The sequence below is a fragment of the Mus pahari genome, chromosome 1 (assembly GCF_900095145.1).
Source record: "Mus pahari chromosome 1, PAHARI_EIJ_v1.1, whole genome shotgun sequence".
Classification (NCBI taxonomy): domain Eukaryota; kingdom Metazoa; phylum Chordata; class Mammalia; order Rodentia; family Muridae; genus Mus; species Mus pahari.
This window is the reverse complement of record NC_034590.1, coordinates 98,219,538-98,239,250: the sequence shown is the minus strand read 5'-3', so window position 1 is coordinate 98,239,250 and position 19,713 is coordinate 98,219,538. Positions and strand designations below refer to the sequence as shown.

At 41.5% G+C, this 19,713-nt stretch overlaps 1 protein-coding gene across 2 annotated transcripts in view; it reads right to left on the bottom strand.

Moving 5' to 3' along the window:
* The window catches only part of Sec23ip (SEC23 interacting protein), a 44,309-nt gene that overhangs the window by 19,164 nt on the left and 5,432 nt on the right, over window positions 1–19,713 (bottom strand). For both annotated transcript variants that reach the window (XM_021199581.1, XM_029540710.1), the window contains exons 2-11: window positions 18,939–19,468; window positions 16,356–16,566; window positions 14,626–14,819; window positions 11,081–11,170; window positions 8,437–8,557; window positions 4,857–4,946; window positions 3,851–3,992; window positions 2,143–2,351; window positions 844–962; window positions 217–369 (exon numbers count right to left, since the gene is read on the bottom strand). In XM_021199581.1, coding sequence (XP_021055240.1) covers window positions 217–369; window positions 844–962; window positions 2,143–2,351; window positions 3,851–3,992; window positions 4,857–4,946; window positions 8,437–8,557; window positions 11,081–11,170; window positions 14,626–14,819; window positions 16,356–16,566; window positions 18,939–19,468 — 1,859 coding nt within the window. The remainder of the gene's footprint in view (window positions 1–216; window positions 370–843; window positions 963–2,142; window positions 2,352–3,850; window positions 3,993–4,856; window positions 4,947–8,436; window positions 8,558–11,080; window positions 11,171–14,625; window positions 14,820–16,355; window positions 16,567–18,938; window positions 19,469–19,713) is intronic.

The window sequence follows — 19,713 nt, the reverse complement described above, 5'->3', positions numbered from 1 at the left end:
AAACCAAACCCCAGGCCTCTACAAGAGCAGCAGGTACTCTTAACCACAGAGCCATCTCTCTTGCCCCAGCCCCCCCCCCCTTTTTAGAAACATTTAAGTTTTGGGCTTATATGAAATAAAAATCTAATGTTAAAATGCCTAAATCTTTCTTCAGTTTTCAAGCTTACACAAAGAAAGAATAATTTTAAACAAAATAAATCTGGCTATTATCAGTACCAGAGATTCCATATCAATCTTTTCCTTTTCAAAAGTGCTAATGTAGTCAAACAGGCTGAGTGCTTCCAGGGTCCCATGCAAAGTTAGGGGTTCTTCATCCTCAACATCAAGGTCACATGATTCATCTGACATCAGCTTTGACTCTTCAGATATCTTAATACAAAGGGGAGAAAACAATGCAAAGCTCACACAACATTCCCACAAAAATTCTACATAAAATTATTATGAAATAATTTTGCTCTAAAAATGAACTGGTTTTAGTACTCTGCCATCTTTCACCTGGATTTTAAAATATATACATTTAGTAAATTATTCATGTTCCCATTTCCTATAACAATTTACTTTTAGAAATCCTAAGCCTTCATATTTACTTTATAATCCATAAAGAAAAAGAATGAGAAACCCCTAGTTGTAAAGAGTGCGTCTTCTGTGTTGCCCAGGCTGGCTTTGAACCCATCACCCTCCCACCTCAGCCAGGATCACAAGCATGTGCTTCAGCTCTTCTACTGTACCTCTGAGCCTCAATGAGTCTAGATAATTGGAAACTGTTACAGGAAACAGTACAGGTTTGGGAGACCTCAGCTCCAGCTTTAACTCTCAGTGTCAGCAGGGTAACAACAACCTTACCTGCTTTTCCTGAAAATTTGAATGTTTCATAACTCCATTAGAAACAGCCACAGATCCTGGAGACTTAGAGACACTCATATCTTTTTGATTAGACAATATGTCAAACAGTATCAAAGAACCTAAGAAAAAGATATTGTGCTTTATAACAAAGTTAGCCCAAGTATTTTTTCAGCGTTAAATAAATTCTGCTTTTTCTCAGTCTCTGACAGAAGTCATACAAAGATAAACTGCTGATTAAAATCTGATAATCATAGTCAGCAAGATGGCACACCCAGTAAAGGTATTTGCCATGCAGAATTAGCAACCTGAGTTGGATCTCCAGAGCCCATGTGTCGGTTCTTAGGTTTCTGTCAACTAGCCAGGAGCAAACAGGAACCCTCACCTGAGAAAATACCCCCACCAGTCAGGCAAGGAGCCATGCGGAAAGGCCCATCCCATCATGGGCAGTGCTATTTCTGGGCAGGTAATGCTGAGCACACTGGCAAGCCAGGGAGAACAAGCCTACTGGAAGAAGCATTCCTCCATGGCCTCTGCTTCAGTTCCTGTTCCAAGTTTTTCTGTACTCAGGAAGTCCTGCCCTGACTTCCCTTCACGATGGAATATAACTGTAAACTGAAATGAACCCTCTCCTACCCACACTGCTTTCGATCATAGTGTTTATCAAAGCAATAGGAACCAAACTAAGGTACAATGTAACGGTGGAAGAAAACTGACCCTACAAGTTGCCCTTTGACTTCCACAAAGGTGCTCTAGTACACATGTCCATGCATGTACACATATCTTATATATGCTCTACGTTTTGCAGCCAGAAAAACACAAAAAACTTCTGAACAAACCAAAGAAGCAAATTCACATTACATGGGACAGCAGCAATATTCCTACTTCATCTAATGACAAAACCCCACACCCAGCAGGCCAGCTAGAGAGATGGCTCAGGGGCTGAGTGCATCCTGTTCTTCCAGACGACCTAAGCTCGGTTCCTAGCACACACATCCAACACTTTACAAACAACTCCAGCTCCAGGGATAAGCTATCCTCTTCTGACCTCCAAGGGCACCCACATACACATGGCACACATTCAGACTCAAACCTATACACATAAGTAAAATACAAATCTTAAAACAGCAACAACAAAACTGCACAGCCTTCCTCTGCTACTGGATTTGAAGAGCAAAGGCAGTCTCAACTGCAAACACTGTCCTCTGTTCACAAACCTGAGCTTTCCAAGTTTTTAAACAAGACAAAATTCAACATCTGAACAAACCAAACAGTGCAACAGAGACGATGGGGCAGCTTTACCTAAGCTGTGACCAGCAACGGAGACCTTTCCTTTGAAGTTTGGGTTCCGACTCAAAAAGAGTGAGTGTAGCCGATTTATCTCCACTTCCACCTTTTCCACAATTGCCTGGCAGTAGGTAGGGCTGTTGTAAAATAAAACATCTAGCAGAGTCTCATTGGTAAAGTGACGGAACCGACCAATACTTGGCAAGGTAATTTTCTTGATGTTCCTGTTTTAAAAGGAAAAAAAGTTACTGTCAGTATGTACCTTCAACTCTGAATTTTTAAGTTTAATTTTTTTTTAAAGATTTATTTATTTATTACATGTAAGTACACTGTAGCTGTCTTCAGACACTCCAGAAGAGGAGGTCAGGTCTTATTGTGGATGGTTGTGAGCCACCATGTGGTTTCTGGATTTGAACTCAAGACCTTCAGAAGAGCAGTCAAGTGCTCTTAACCACTGAGCCATCAATCCAGCTCAACAGTTTAAATTTTTATTTATTAAAAATAAAAGAGTACAAGGTATAGATTATATATTAATTCGTACAATCAACTTGTAGATGTCACAGGCTAGCTATGAGCTGATTTTGTTGGTAGAATAATTCATAAATAGTTAAGATAAAGTAAAATAAAGTTATCTGTGCCACAACTGCACTCTGGATTTCAGAATTCTACAATGGGCTGCTATGTTAAAAAAAAAAAAAATTGGCATAAGTGAAGACTTCTGTTTTTAAATACACAAGTCTACTGTCCCATTTTTCTTTTGACTAACTAAAAATCTGGATACTTGGCAAAACTGTGGCTGGCAGAGACAAGAGGCTGTCACACTTAGAATATAAAAGGAGTTGCCAGAAACAAGAATCCTCTAAGGGCAGCTTGTGAGCACTCACAGAGGAAGCAAGCGTCTCACAGCCCAGCACAGTGTGGGCAGAACGCTGTCTGCAGGGTTAGCTTTATGAAAGCACAGGCCCCATCACATCACAATGTCAATAGCTAGGAACATGCTATTAGCATTGTGTGGCAGCATAAATACTGTCTGGACCTATGGGTTTCAAATGGGTGCATTCAAAACTGAAGGGGAAATTTCTGCCACAGTGCCTGGTAAATGCTGTTAACATTCAGTGGCATTGATAAATGGCCTGCAGTTTAACAGTTTTGTGTATTCCTCACCAAGAAACTAGAAATGTAAGCCCCAAAGAGGGGTAATTTTCTCCCCATGGGGAAATTTGCCATAATCTGAACACATTAGCTATCACATGGAGAAGATCTGACTGACTATTAACAAGGATGCTAATGAGCATCCTAGAGCATTCTCAGCAGGCCCCTCCTGACTCACAACAGATCAGGTGTTTTAAAGCCAGCTTCAGAGAGAGCTAGGGTGTTTTCATCACATCTGGGAATCTGAATTCAATTTCCAGCATCCAAAACAAACTCTGTCTAAGATTTCCTAGATCCTTAAATACTTACAATAGGAATAAACACAGATATACACAGGGTACAGCCAGATATTAACAGGCTGTGATTTGCTCATGTTGGAAGAAGCCATTTTGTATTATAATTTAAATGTGCCTCAACGAAAAAAAAAAAAAAAGAAAGAAAAAAAAAAAAAAAAAAAAAAAGAAGAAACAAAAAACAAAACAAAAAAAAAGAAAGAAAAAAAAAGAAAAAAAATTTAAATGTGCCTCTAATTTTAGCTACTGTGAAAAACAAGTTATCAAAATCTACAAACCTGTCAACACCTGTGGCATGCCCACCCAAGGCGCTGTGCCAGTGAACTGGCAGGAACTCCACTCTGCTGACTTTCCCTTCATCTACAGACTTCTTGAAGTGTGTCTGCAGCAACTTGAGAGAAACCACCCTAAAATCATCCACTTTAAAAAAAAAAAAAAATTCATGAATAAATTATCTTAGCTTTGTAGCTAATTAATTAACTAAAATGTACTGGCATTTTGTTGTTGTTGTTTTGCTTTGTTTTGTTTTTCGAGACAGGGTTTCTCTGTGTAGCCCTGTCTGTCTATCCTGGAACCCACTCTGTAGACCAGGATGGCCTCAAACTCAGAAATCTTCCTACCTCTGCCTCCCAAAATGCTAGGGTTAAAGGTGTGCGCCACCACAGCTAGGCTGGCATTTTTAGTTAAGATAAATCTATATGATTAAAAAATGATGACAAAATAGTAAACGAACACCTGACTGTTCAGCTAAGTTTCATTGTATTTAAACCCTAAAAAAAGATTGGTTTAACTACCTCAAACTCCCTCCTCAGCACCAGGTTCCAGAACCAACCAACTGTAACAGTAGTACACTTAACTCAGTCAAGGCCTTTCCTAACAACTGGAGGTAACAGTGACCCACACACAAAGGTGTATCTGTAAGGCCAATGAAAAAGCACAGATGTTATTACAGACAAAGGTTTTTAAGACTCTCTGGTCCTTATACAGCCTCTCAGAGGACTCCCTACGCAGCAGCTCAGCACACAGGAGCTCTATGCTGCTGCAGGGGCTCAGCCAGCTGGCTGTTGGCCAAAATGGTGAAATTATTACCATGGTACCTTCTAATTCTTCAGAATACAGGATTTTATGTACTAAGAGCAGATCAAACACAGATGAATACTTCCTACTGACCACAGAAATCTCCACTTACAGCCCCTGGCCGTAAGTACACAGCTAGGAATAATCATAAAAGTGAATACTACAGAGCCCTCTATCAGCACTGACTCAGAGTGGGCTTGCACTCACCACATTCGATAATGCTTCTAAAGCGCAGGTCGCACACAGGCCCAATGCCGTGCACCATGAACACCAAGTGGTCAACTTGAGGCATCTCCCCTGGTAAAAACAAACCAACAGATCAGCAGTAGCATAAAACACAAACATATACAATGCTGAGTATTTGGTGGTGTTAATTAAATTGCTAAATTCTTGATATCCTTTTTATCATAAACTAGCCAAAGAAATCCATTACCCTCCCAAGCAAGTATCTCTCATTACCCCGTATCAAATTAGGATAATTTGTCTAGCTTGGCAAATAGTGATACACTAAATGGAGAAGTCAAGGAAACATCAGTTCTTCACACACCTACTGACTCTCCATGATTTTTTTCAGAACTCCACAGGACTGCAATGAAGCTGTAGCTCTGTAGTGTAAAGTGTGTACATGAACATGTCCCTAAACTCAATCCCCTACACCAAAAAAAACAAACAAACAAAATCAAAGACCCTCCATAGAACACTAAGCCCAACATGGACAAGCAATCTGACAATATAAAATTTTAAAGTCTTTGTTCCCAAAGTCCTTCCCCTTAATTCAAAACATTCTACGATGGCCAGTCATGGTGCTAGACCCTTCAGTACCACCACTCTGGAGGCAGAGGCAGGTAGATCCCTGGGAGCTGGAGGCTAGCATGGTCTACAAAGCAAGTTCCAGGCCAGTCAGAACTATACACTGTAACCCTGTCTCTAAATAAAACAAAAACCTCTAGAAGTATGGTTGAGTATGAATGGCCACCATAGGCTCATATATGAATGCTTAGTCACTAGGGAGTGGAACTGTTTGGGAAGGACTGGAGGTGTGGCCTTAGAGGGATTATGTCACGGAGTGGGCTTTGATGTTTCAAAAGCATATACCAGGCCCAGTCACTCTCTCTGCCTTCAAAACAGGATCTAAGGCTCTCAAATGGTTCTCCAACCCCATGCCTGCCTTACTGCCATGTTTCCCACAATGATGATGATGGAAAGAAATTGAGAACAAGCCCCCAATTAAATGCTTCCTTTTCTAAGAGTTGCCTTGGTCTTGGTGTCTTTTCTTGTATATGGGTACACTGTTGCTGTCTTCAGACATACCAGAAGAGGACATCTGAACCCATTACAGATAGTTGTGAGCCACCAAGTAGTTGCTGGGAATTGAACTCAGGACCTCTGGAAGAGCAGTCAGTGCTCTTAACCATTGAGCCACCTCTCCAGCCCCATTGTTGTCATTTCATAATAATAGAACAGTAATAAGACAAGAAATATCTCAAAGTTCAATCTATTTTCCTACACTATTTCATCCAGATCTCATAACACCTAATTTTATCTTATTAGACAATGAAATGTCTAATATCAAAATAAAACTTGTTCTTCAATGGCACAAAAGAAGAAAACCAAGTGTGGAGGTATACATCTGTGACCCCAGCTCTTGGGATGCTAAGACTGAAGAACTGCTGTTTTAGGCCATCCTTGACTACATAGTGAAGACTGTCTCAAAAAGGTTGGGGGCAGGGTTACTGGAAAGATGGAACAGATGTTAGGAGCATTTTCTCCTCCTCCTAGAGGACCTAAGTTCAGTTTTCAGCACTATGTCATGTGGTCACACTGCCTATACCTCCCTTCCACTTTCAGAATATAGGCTACCTTCTTCTGGCTTCCTCAAGCATTTACACACATACACATGAATGAAAAAATAGTAATAAATCTTTTAAAAAGCCAAATTTGGTACCTCCTAGAATCACCACATCACTTAGGAAGCAAAAGCAGGAAGAGCTCTGTAATATAAGGCAAGTCTGTTCTAAATAGCAAGTTCTAAGCCAGTCAGTGCTTCATAGTGGGGGCCTCTATCAAAATAAATATAAATAAATAAAACAACCCTCTAAAAAACACAGGGCATAATGGTTCATGAGTACAATCTCTGTGCTTGGGAGGTAGAGGCAAAAAGAATTAGGAGTTCAAAGTCAGCCTTGGCTGCACAAAGTTTAAGACTAGCTTGGGCTACATGAGACCCTATCTCAAAATAAAAGGCACAAAGATTTAATAGGAAAAACTAAGTATACATTATTGCACAGGATTAGCAAACTAAGACCCATGAGCCAAATCCTGATCACCACCTATCTTTACAAACTGTTTTACAGAAACACATACACAAGAGGCAGTCCTGGGTACATACATAAGAAAGCGTATGCCAGAGAGCAGGCCAGGAAACAGCATCTTCCATAGTTTCTGCTTCCAAGTTTTTACCCTGACTTCTATCAATGACAGACTATAAAATGTCAGATGAAATAAACCTTTCCCTTTCCAGTAGTTTTTGGTCATAATACTTATCACAGCAATAGAGATCAAACTAGAACATCTACGAAGTCTGAAATACTTCCTGTCTCATAAAAAAGCTTGCCAGCTCCTACAAGAGTAATACAGCCAAGCATGGTTTACAAACACAACCCCAGGGGCTTCTTTTCTAAATCCTAAATTTAATTCCTAACATGCACATGGCAAGTCACAACCATCTGATCTGTAATAGGATCTGATGCGTCTTCTGATGTGTGCAGACATACAAAGCATCTATGTACATAAAATACCTAAGTAAACCTTTTAAAACTACAGGGTTGGGCCATGCAGTGGTGGTGCACGCCTTTAATCCCAGAACTTGGGAGGCAGAGGCAGGCAGATTTCTGAGTTCGAGGCCAACCTGGTCTACAGTAGAGTGAGTTCCAGGACAGTCAGGGCTACACAAAAAAAAAAAAACCTACAGGACTGGAGAGTTGGCTCAGAGTTGAAGAGAGCTGGTTGCTCTTCCAGAGGTCCTGAATTCAGTTCCCAGCAACTACATGGTGGCTCACAACCATCTGTAATGAGATCTGGTGCCCTCTTCTGGTGTGTCTGAAGATAGCTACAGTGTACTTACATATAATAAATAAATAAATCTTTAAAAAATAAATAAACTGTAGCTCTACATTCCCCAAAATTGGCAAAGCACTTTGTCATAACAACACATATACACATATTACATATGTTATAGAATCTGGTTTGTGTATTTTAAACAGAATTCCAAAAATGAAGACATAAAAGTAATACAATTGTGTTCTGAGATGCATGAAATCCTAACATTTAGGAGGTAGAGGCAGGGGCAGGCAGATCTCTGAGCTCCAGGACTGCCAGGATTACATAGTGAGACCCTATTTCAAATCAAAAAGAAATGTAGAACTGACAGCTCAGTGATTCAAAGCACTGCTTGTTCTGGCAGAGGACACAGGTTCAGTTCCCAGCACCCACATGGTGGCTCACAACCACCCCTAATGCCCAGGCGATCTGAATCCCTCTGACCTCTGTTGGCACCAGACACACACAAGGTGCATATATGCATTTATACAGGCAAAACACTCCACACATTTTAATTAATTAATCTAAAACTTAAAAAGGAACAATACTTAAAAAAAGACAGAACTGTGGGCAGCATATGGCTGACTTCTGAGCATGCTGAAGTAGTTCTAGTACCCGCGTCTTTCCTCACAGCAAAGGAGGACAGAACAGCATAAACGGGCTTTTCTCTCAAGCAAACTAAACACACCATCAGGAATTTCATCGAGGCTGTCGTCAATCCCACGCTTTACAACTCTGGGCCTTGTCTGTCCGTCTTGGGTCGTCCCCCACTCATCTGGCACTGAAGAAGGCTGGAACTGGACGATAACCTTCAAGACACAAGATTACACAGGCTCATTAGCAAAGTCATTTTCCAACTTAGGTTAAGCAGTATCTTGGGGAGGGGTTCAGTTGGTTCTCAAGATGGGGTCTTTAACACTCATCCCCAGATTGACTTGGATCTCTTCCAGATAAAGTTAGACCAGAATCTACAGCCATCGTCCTGCCTCTGCTCCCGTGCTTGGACTACAGGAATATACAACTAAGCCTACTTCAAAGTAATATGCTTACTATAAAAAGCCCTATGCTTCCCAATACAGATGTTATAAATGAAGAAGAACTGCTCCCCGAGCAAACTCTGTGGAGGTCCTGCTACCATTAACCATCAAAACAGCCTATCATTACTTCAGATGCTTATGCTGGGAAGCACACACCTAAAACAAAGGCAGTAGAGACTGACTTTTTTCCTGAGATTCTCAGCACTACAAGAATGGGAGGGAGTTATAAATTGTGTGTGTGTGTGTGTGTGTGTGTGTGTGTGTGTGTGTGTGTGTGTGTGTAAATATAAGAATTTAAGGCCCGGCATGGTGGCACACGCCTTTAATCCCAGCACTCGGGAGGCAGAGGCAGGCGGATTTCTGAGTTCGAGGCCAGCCTGGTCTACAAAGTGAGTTCCGGGACAGCCAGGGCTACACAGAGAAACCCTGTCTCGAAAAACCAAAAAAAAAAAAAAAAAAGAATTTAAAAACTGAGGTAAACACCCACCAAACTCAGACACTATTGCATATGCCAGAAAGATTGTGCTGACAGGACCCTATATAGCTCTCTCTTGTGAGGCTATGCGAGTGCCCAGCAAATACTGAAGTGGATGCTCACAGTCATCTATTGGATGGAACACAGGGCCCCAATGGAGGAGCTAGAGAAAGTACCCAAGGAGCTGAAGGGGTCAGCACCCTATAAGAGGAACAACAATATGAACTAACCAGTACCCCCAGAGCTCGTGTCTCTAGCTGCATATGTAGCAGAAGATGGCCGAGTAAGCCATCATTGGGAAGAGAGACCCTTGGTCTTGCGAAGATCATATGCCCCAGTACAGGTGAATGCCAGGGCCAGGAAGCAGGAGTGGGTGGGTTGGGGAGCAGGGCGGGGGGAGGGTATAGGGGGCTTTAGGGATAACATTTGAAATGTAAATGAAGAAAATATCTAATAAAATAAAATAAAAATATTGAGGTAAAATTCCAGTTTTGTACAAGTTACCTGTAAGAATCTTTGTCTTATAAACATATCTAAAGCCAGTCAGTGGACAGCTTTAATCCCAGTACTTGGGAGGCAGAGGCAGGTGAATTTCTGAGTTTGAGGCCAGCCTGGTCTACAGAGTGAATTCCAGGACAGCCAGGGCTACACAGAGAAACCCTGTCTCAAAAAAACATAAATAAATAAATAATAAAAAGTAATAAAAAAAATAAGCATATCTAAGCCAAAAAAAAAAAAAAAATCACTTTAAATGGCAAAATTTCCAATTAACTTACAAATTTGGTTTCATTGACAAAAAGTGATTTAAAAAACCTCTTTTTGTTTGTTTTATTTTTCGAGACGGGGTCTCACTATGTAGCCCTAGCTAGTCTGGAACTCAAACTCATAGAGATCTGAATGTCTCAGTCTCCAAGTGCTGGTATTAAATGCAGGCAACACAACATTCAGTGAGGGAGAGGCTTTTATTTTTCATTTGTTAGCTTTGCATACTATTTATATTTTCTTTCAGTATCAATAAGGATTACATACTACACTGAGTTTTGTTTTGTTTTTTTACATTTTAATAGTTTTCTTGACCATAAACAAGTGTATGTTCTAGCCCAAGTGATAATGGCATACCTTTGATCCCAGCACTCGGGAGGCAGAGGCAGGCAGATCTTTGAGACCAGGCCAGCCTGGTCCATAGAGTGAATTCCACAATAGCCAGGGCTACACAGAGAAACTCTGTCTCGAAAACAAAACAAAACACCTACAAAACAAAGTAATAAACTATGATTATTATTAATTTTCTATATACACATTGGTTTGTAAATTGTCTCCCCACCATTGCTCTCAAAATACAAGGGCAGAGCTAGGAGCTCAATAGAGAGTAGACCCCGAATATCTTCTCTAGCCCTTTGTAGAAAGAGGGGCTCAATCAAACCAAATGAAAAAATTTACTAAGCTCTTCTTCTAAGATAATACTTAGTACCAGTTAATGTGTCACCCAAACAGGCAATCTATGAAAAAAAGTTGAGTGTCCATGATTGATAATTAAATTATTTCAAAATATACTTGCCAGGTGGGGTGGTTTGGGCCTTTGAGGCAAAGGCAAGTGGACCTCTGAGTTTCAGCCTAGTCTGCAAAGTGAGTTCTAGGACATCAGAGCTTGAGTGAGTGAGTGAGTGAGTGAGTGAGTGAGTGAGTGAGTGAGTGAGTGAAAAAGTACCCCACTTATTGTAAATAAATCACTGCCAGAACCACTAAAAATGAAACATTATCACACATACAGCAGAATAATTTTCCAGATGGGTCTTCCACCATCCCAGAAAGCACCTTACCTTTGGGTTGTGCATAACAATAGTCTCCCCACTCGGAAACTCTAGTCTGCGGTGCCACTGATTTGTGGTTACAGCTTTTTTATACTCAGCCTGCAGAGACAACACACACGTAATGAGGTGCAGTCGATCTGAGTCACACCAGGACAAGTATGGAGGGCCATTGGGATTACGCTGAAGGCACAGCAGTAACAGAAAGTCTGGTTTACTGGCTGCCATACTGTCCTGCCATCTGACTATCTGACATAAATTCTCCCAGTATTTGCTCTCACACACTCCTAAGTAATACATCCATTACATGGGGAAAATAATGGAGGTTTAGACAGTACATCAGTTTCGTAGGGCTGAACAAGCCAAGCAAAGTAAAATTAATTTATTGCCTCATAATTCTTGAGGCTACCACTCCAAAATCAAGGTGACAGCTGGATACCGATTCTCAGAAATCTACACAGAGCACGCCCTCCTAACTACCATTGGCTTGCTACAATCAAGGCCATTCAGTGCTGTAAGTCTGACTCCCACCTCTACCTTTATCAAACCACAGCAGTCTGTCTTTCCAAACAAGTCTGTCTTGATGTATATGACACTAGCTACATGGGGTTAGAGACCACCCTCCTCAAGTAACTTCATCTCAAATGACTCTACCTGCAACACCCTAGCCCTCCACAAAGCGGCATTTGTGCATACAGTGCTAGTACTCACAGGGGCTAGTACTTCAACAGTGCTCAGGGTGGAGGGGTGACAACGCTGATTTTGAGACTGTACATATCAAACACAGTATTCAGCTCTACTCCTGAGTCACTTTTTTTTTTATAATGTGTGAGTATGTATGTGTACCATGTGCACACCTGGTGTCCTAGGAAGTCGGGAAAGTGTTAGATCCCCTGTAACTAGAGTTACCAATCACTATTAGCTGTGTGTGAATGGTGAAAATCAACCCTGAGCCCTCTATAAGAGCACCCAGTGTCTTTGTTGTTGTTTGTTTTTGAGACAGGGTTTCCCTGTGTAGCTCTGGCTGTCTTGGAACTCTGTAGATTTGTCTGCCTCTGCCTCTTCAGTGTGGGGATTAAAGGTGTTACCACCAGTCGATTTTTGTTTGTTTGTTTTGCTGGTGGTGGTGGTGGTTTTTGGGTTTGTTTTGTTTTGTTTTTGAGACAGTGTTTCAAGCTTGCTATATAAATCAGGCTGGCCTCTGACTCAGTGATCTACCTGCCTCTGCCTCCAGCTGATTGGATTAAGGTATGTGTTACTGTTCTTGGTCACTTTTTTGGGGGGATGGGGGGTTCGAGACAGGGTTTCTCTGTATAGCCCTGGCTATCCTGGAACTCACTCTGTAGACGAGGCTGGCCTCAAACTCAGAAATCCGCCTGCCTCTGCCTCCCTAGTGCTAGGATTAAAGGTGTGTGCCACCACGCCCGGCTTCCTGGTCACTTTTATACTTTTTGTTCTAAAGCTTCCCTCCATGAAGACCAATTAGGGGTGGGGGTGATAATCTTGCTATATACAGCATTAGATAGCTGGGCCTCAAGGCTCATATTGCTGTGCCCAGCTTATACAAATCTTTCCTCCCCTCAAAGTGCTGGCAATTAAAGCCAGGGCTTGTGCACACTGGGTAGACATGTTCTGCTGAACTACAAGCCTTAGCCCTCATGAGTGTCTTTTATTGAACTTTTTTACAAACGTTGTAGTTTCCTTGGCATCATAAACAGAATCTTTCTTCTATTATGATTTCTTTTTTTTTTTTTTTTTTCTATTATGATTTCTAACTGGCTAGTTCTAGTGCACAGGAATGCTGCTAAATTATACTGGTTGACTTTACACAGAGACACTCTCAACTCCTGTATTGGGCTAATGGTATTTCTAAAGGCTCACCTGGTTTTCTATGGAGATAACTGTGTCATTATAAAATTAAAGGCATTTTCAAATCGAAACCACTTCTGCTCTTTGTCCTGGTAGTCAGACAGGACAGGATCAACCACACACCAGTCATGGGCATCATCTGTTTCTCACTTCTCACCCTCCTTTGCCTCCAGTGAGGCAGTGGGTTTCTTAGAAAGCTGGGCAGGAGCTTGGGCCTCATGCCGATGCGATGGGCAAGACTTGGCTCGCTAGCCCAGCCTGAAGCTGTGTCACTCACACACAATATTATCATTACAGTTAAAAGAAAATGCTTGCTGTGGTTGGAGAGATGGCTCAGTGGTTAAGAGCACTGGCTGCTTCCAGAGGTCCTGAGTTCAATTCCCAGCAACCACATGATGGCTCACAACCATCTGTAATGGGATTTAATGCCCTCTTCTGGTGTCTGAAAACAGCAACAGAGTACTCATATACATAAAATAAATAAATCTTAAAAAAAAAAAAAAAGTACTTGCTCTATTTTCAGATACTCACAAACACTGCACTTTTAGCTTCAAAATAATAAGCCTACAATATTGGACTTTGGGATACTACAGCTACAGCAGGACCCTGCCTAAAGCACCAACAATTACAGTGTATTTAGTAATTTGCGTATTTAAAAATCAAGTTCTAGGAATTAACACCTTTTATATATTTCCCTACTGAACTAACTAAATTATGCTTTAAGGGCCAGTGGTAGAGAAGCTCAGTGGGCAGAGACACTTGCTGTCAAACCTAAATACCTAAGTTTCACTCCCAGGACCCACAAAGTAGAAGGAAGAAAACCAATTCTGGCATGTTCTCTGGCCTCCAGTCATGCAACATGTGCACGTGTGAGACCATACACATAAAGAAGTGCCATAAAACTTTAAGAGATTTTTTTTTTTTTTTTTGGCGCACACCTTTAATCCCAGCACTCAGGAAGCAGAAGCAGTGGACCACTGTGAATTCGAGGCCAGCCTGGACTACAAAGTGAGTTCCAGGACAGCCAGGGGTACACAGAGAAACCCTGTCTCATAAGAGAGGTGGAGTGGGGAGATGAAGAGGGAGAGAAAGATCAGCAGAGAGGGAGGAGAGAGAACGAGAGGGAGGGAGGGAGGGAGGAGAGAGGAGGAGAGGAGGAGAGAGAAACAAGAGGGAAAGGGAGAGAGAGAGAAACAAGAGGGAAAGGGAGAGAGAGAGGGAGAGAGAGAGAGGAGAGAGAGACTGAGAGGGAGAGAGAGAGGAGAGAGAGACTGAGAGGGAGAGGGAGAGACTGAGAGGGAGACCGTTTTGTAGACTGGTTCTTCCATTAGCCCACAGCAATCCTCAAATCCATGATACTCTGCCTCGGCCTCATGAATGCTGAGATTAGAAGCAAGTGCTACCATGTCTAGTTTCTACCTAAATTTGCTTGAAGGCCTGATATGAGCACCTTAGTAGATGTGGAATGTGCCCCTTCCAAAACACACAGTGTTATCTTGAGACATGGGGTTGTGCTATATGCAGCACTTCCTGAATGATGGTATCAATCTCCTTTGTGACAGGATCAACACAGGCCACCTTGTATATAAAGCCATCTCCACTGTGAGTGGTATCACAGAAGCCTGTCTTGTACACATGCCTTTGTTTTATAAAGAAAAGTATAAAGAAATAAAACAATCATATCATACCTCTAGTTTCTCACTGAACTCCTCTGTATATGGAATAAATCTGCTGTCTGTGTCCCCCTTGTAAAACCAAGTACAGCGTCTCACTTCAGCTGGCTCCTCTTCCCAGTACACAGACTTTCTCATGCGGTCATAAAGGTACACATCATAGCGCCCGCCATCCGTGCCTAGAACCACACTCTCAGGATCTGGCTGCACTAGAAACCAAGAGGACATTTTCTTCTAATGTTAGCAAGCACACTGTAAAATACATTCATGATGCTACTAGTCAATACTCAAAGGCAGACAATTAAGCTTTTTTTCTTATTTGAAAACACAAGATAATCTGTATTGCTCAAAATCATGACATTTATTCATTTACTTATTTGTTCGTTTGCTTGCTTTTGAGGCAGAGTCTCATTCTTTAGCCCAGGCTGCCCTCAAGCTCCCAGCAGTCTTCCTGCTCCATCCTCTCAAGTACTGACATCACAGGAGTGAGCTGCTACGAAGAGCCAGGGCAAGTTTTAACACAATCAGGAAACAACTGAAATAGTTTGAGTTTTTTTAAGTAGTGATGCCAAACCAGATGTACTGTCATCCACCTGTAACCCCAGCACTTGGAATATGGAATCAGGAGGATCAGGAGTTACTGGATAATTATAGCTACCTAGTGAGTTAGAAGCCAGCCCTGGGCTAAATGAGACCCCATTTAAAAAGTAAAACGGTGCAATAACAGCAATATACCGAAAGGTTCCAGGAAGTACATCACTAGAGAATACTGGCTGACACTGAAGTTTCATAATCAAATAATATCAAGAGAAAGAATCATATTTGTATGCTGCAAGACTACTCAGAGCCTTCGATACACTTTTGTGGCACCTCTCTCAAGAGATAGACATGAGAATAATTAGTCCCAAAACTCTTCAGACCTCAGAACACTTTTTTCACACAGCATTCCACAAAACAGAGTTCCACAGAAAATACTTCATACCCCATAAGAGAAATAAAACTAAAACCTGGATTATATAATGACTTTACCTCTCTGATTTAAAACAACTTTTTGGTTATGTTTTGTTTTACTGAGACGGGGTCTAACCATGTAGACAGGCTAACTTTAAACTCATAGAACTCTGCCCATGCTGGGATGAAAAGGTATGTCACTGTGACCAGCTATTACATTACTAACTACGTCTTTGAATACTTTGCTCAATAACTCAGGATATACTAATTAGTACTACTATCTTAAAGTAGGATCTGGAAACCTGCACAGATTAAGGAATCTGACAGTTGAAAATAAGACCATAGATATATACCCTTCTTTCTTTCTCTGTCTCAAATGTGATGGTGTACTGGCTAGTTTTGTGTCAACTTGACACAGCTGGAGTTATCAACAGAGAAAGGAGCTTTAGTTGAGGAAACGCCTACATGGGATCCAGCTGTAAGGTATTTTCTCAATTAGTGATCAAGGGGGAAAAGCCCCTTGTGGGTAGAACCATCCCTGGGCTGGTAGTCTTGGGTTCTATAAGAGAGCAAGCTGAGCAAGTCAGTGGAGGCAAGCCAGTAAAGAACATCCCTCCATGGCCTCTGCATCAGCTCCTGCTTTCTGACCTGCTTGAGTTCCAGTCCTGCATCCTTTGGTAATCAACAGCAGTATGGAAATGTAAGCTGAATAAACCCTTTCCTCCCCAACTTGCTTCTTGGTCATGATGTTTGTGCAGGAATAGAAACCCTGACTAAGACAGATGGGAACTTACCTGAATTATAGATCTCTTCAAGATTCAAAGAGTCAAGAACGCTGAAAGGCATCCATAGCTGTTTATCTTCTACCTCCTTGCAGTAAAACCAGTGTGGCTGAACAGGTTCGTACTGGTTCTGAAGTACAAAAGGAGATGGCCCCTGTATAAGGGGTCCTGCAGGTCTGGCAGGGACTTGCTGCTGCGCTGGTGACTGCACTGCTGTAGGAAGCTGAAGGAAATTAAGACTGTCACATGTGTCCAAGAGAAATTCTGTAACCACTTCAGAATCAGATTGGAATCAGTAGTAATTATCCTACATGTCTTTCCAGGTAACCATTTAGTATCATAACTACTATACTAAAACTTCAAATCAGCAAAGTAAACTAGACTTCTGCACACTAATGGCAAACTGACACCTACCAATAATGTCTCCCATAATTTTGAAATCTTTAATAAATTTATTTTTAAATTTTCCACACAATATAGTTTGATATCCTTTCCCTTCCCCTGATCCCTCCCCCAGGTTCCCACTCACTCAATTTCTTGTTCTTTTTTCTCTCTTTAAAGCAAAAACAAAAACTCAAACAAACAAAAAGTACACACACACACACACACACACACACACACACAAAACCGAGTTTATTCTGTGTTGGCCAACCCCTCCTGAGCATGAGGCCTGCCCTGGAGTGTGGCACCATGTCACTCCATGGACGACAACCGCTTTCCCTCTCCTGGCCACTATCATGCACAAACAGCCTCTTGGTTAGGAGCAGAACTCTGTGCCCACTTCTCCTTCTCAGTCCTGGGTCTCTGGATGACCTGACCTTGTGCTCCATGCACATGATCTGTCCCATAATTTTTAAAATCTTTTGATCACCCATATTGATCCAGTCACTCCATTTCTAAGAATGTAAATATTTAAATGTTAGTCTAACACATACACGCAGAGAAGAATTTCCATAAACATTAAAAAATTAGTAGAGGGGCTGGTGAGATGGCTCAGTGGGTAAGAGCACCCGACTGCTCTTACAAAGGTCCAGAGTTCAAATCCCAGCAACCACATGGTGGCTTATAACCATCTGTAACGAGATCTGACTCCCTCTTCTGGAGTGTCTGAAGACAGCTACAGTGTACTTACATATAATAAATAAATAAATCTTAAAAAAAAAAAAAAAAAAATTAGTAGAGACCAGGGCAGTGGTGTCATATGCCTTTAATCCCAGCACTCTGAAGGCAGAGGCAGGCAGATCTCTATAAGTTCAAAGCCAGCCTGATCTACAGAGTGAGTTAAAAAAAAAAACTTAATGGAGAAATCTATTTAGTCACTGTAATTGAGCATTTTCACTAACTAGTATAATTAAGATGAGAAGCTGGAAGTCTATACTGCCTCAATTCTCCCACGTCCTTAAGTAACATTTATTTATTAATATTATATACTAATATCAAAACTATCTGAGAGTACCTAGGCAATTAAAATCAACTATTACTCCAGTAAATAGGTGCTATAAACTTGAATATGAACAAATTTTATATTTATATATTAGTTTGGTTGCTTATTTGGGTGAGCATGCCTATATCATAGGCAAGTGAGGAAGTCAAGGGACAATTTGTAGGATCAGTTCTCTCTCTGCATTGCATGAGCCCTGGGGATGTAAATCAGAGCCTCAGATCTGGTGGCGCATGCCTTTACTCTGCACCATCTTGCTAGTCTCCAAAGCATACGATTTACAAAGAATCCCCTTTGTGCCATATACACACAATACCAATTACTCAGACTGAGGCAGGAAAGAGTTTGAGGTCAAACAAAGCAATTTGGCAAGATCCTGTCTCAAAATTAAAAGGTAAGCCTGGGTACAGCTCAGTGGGAGTGTCTACCAACCACATTTAACATCTTGGTTTTGACCAGTTACACACCATACTCCTCTGTAAAAACATTTTGTCCTGGTGCTGGAGAAATGGCCCACTGGGTAAAAGCACTTGCTTGTGATTGCAGAGGACCTGGATTCAGTTCCCAGAACCCAGATGGTAATGTACAACAGCCTAGAACTCCAGCTCTAGACAATATAACCACCTTTTCTGGCATCCTGGGACACTAGGCACACACATGGTATACAGAAACACATTCAGGTAAATACCTACATATATATAATACATAAATATATATGTGTGTGTATATAATACATATACATATGTATATACATTATGTATATAATGTATAAACATTATATATTATATACACATTATAATGCATAAACATTATATATAAAATAAGCTAAAAATGTTTTATCCTCATGTGCATGTTAAAATGCATAAAGCTGAGCTGAAGAGATAGCTCAGCAATTAAGGACACTGACTGCTCTTCCAGAGTACCCAGGTTCAAATCCTAGCACCCACATGGTGGGTAACATGTGTAACTCCTGTTCCAGGGGACCGAATGCCTCCTTCTTGCTAAGGGCATTGCATGCACATGGTACACAGACACACATACTGACAACAATACACATGACATAAAAAGAAATCTCAAATTTTTTTTTAAAACATGTAAAGTTTTTTTGAAATTTTTCACTAAAGTGAGAAAATAGTAGTATGATAATCACATACCGGTGGCAATGGTCCAGGCGGCATTTGGTATGTCTGCACAGGGGATCCAGAAGGTGGAGGGTAGGAAGAATGGCCTGGCGTCTGACACTGCTGTAGTTGTGGAGGTGTTATATAGGGGTTTGCCCGGCTGCTGACAGGAGTGTGGCGATATGGGTTATGTCCTTGATGAGGAATCCCCTGGGGTGGGCTCCCAAAATTTGGAGGGAGACTACTTGGCTGAGAAGGCAAATAGGTACTTGTTCCCATCTGTGAGGAAGGTGTAGCACCATAGGGAGCGTTGGAAACTGATGGTGGAAATGCATTCAGCATATCTTGGGATCCGGTTGTAAAAGGGAGTGTGGCTGGGGGCTTGGGAAGTGCTGACTGTCCAGTTGACATTGCTGAAGTTGTCAAGGGTGACTGTCCAATGTTCCCAAAAGGATCACTACTGCTTGAGACCTGAGAGAAGTAACTGAATGTCTGTGGCGTGGATGTGTGGGTAGAAGTCTGACCAAGGAAGCTATCCTCCTCCCCAACATCTGTGGAGTCCTCTGCAACAGAACAGAAAGCAATGGTTTAAAAGCAACACCACCCTCTTAGGCTCTACAACAAAGACCCGGAAATTAGACCTCTTACTGTGCTCTTCTAACTTGGATTTCTCTGTAACAGGAAAGGAAAAAAAAAAAAAAAAAAAAGTAAAACTTTCCCTTCAAAACTTTTCTCTCAAAAAATTTTATTTGGCCGGGCATTATGGCGCATGCCTTTAATCCCAGCACTCAGGAGGCAGAGGCAGGCG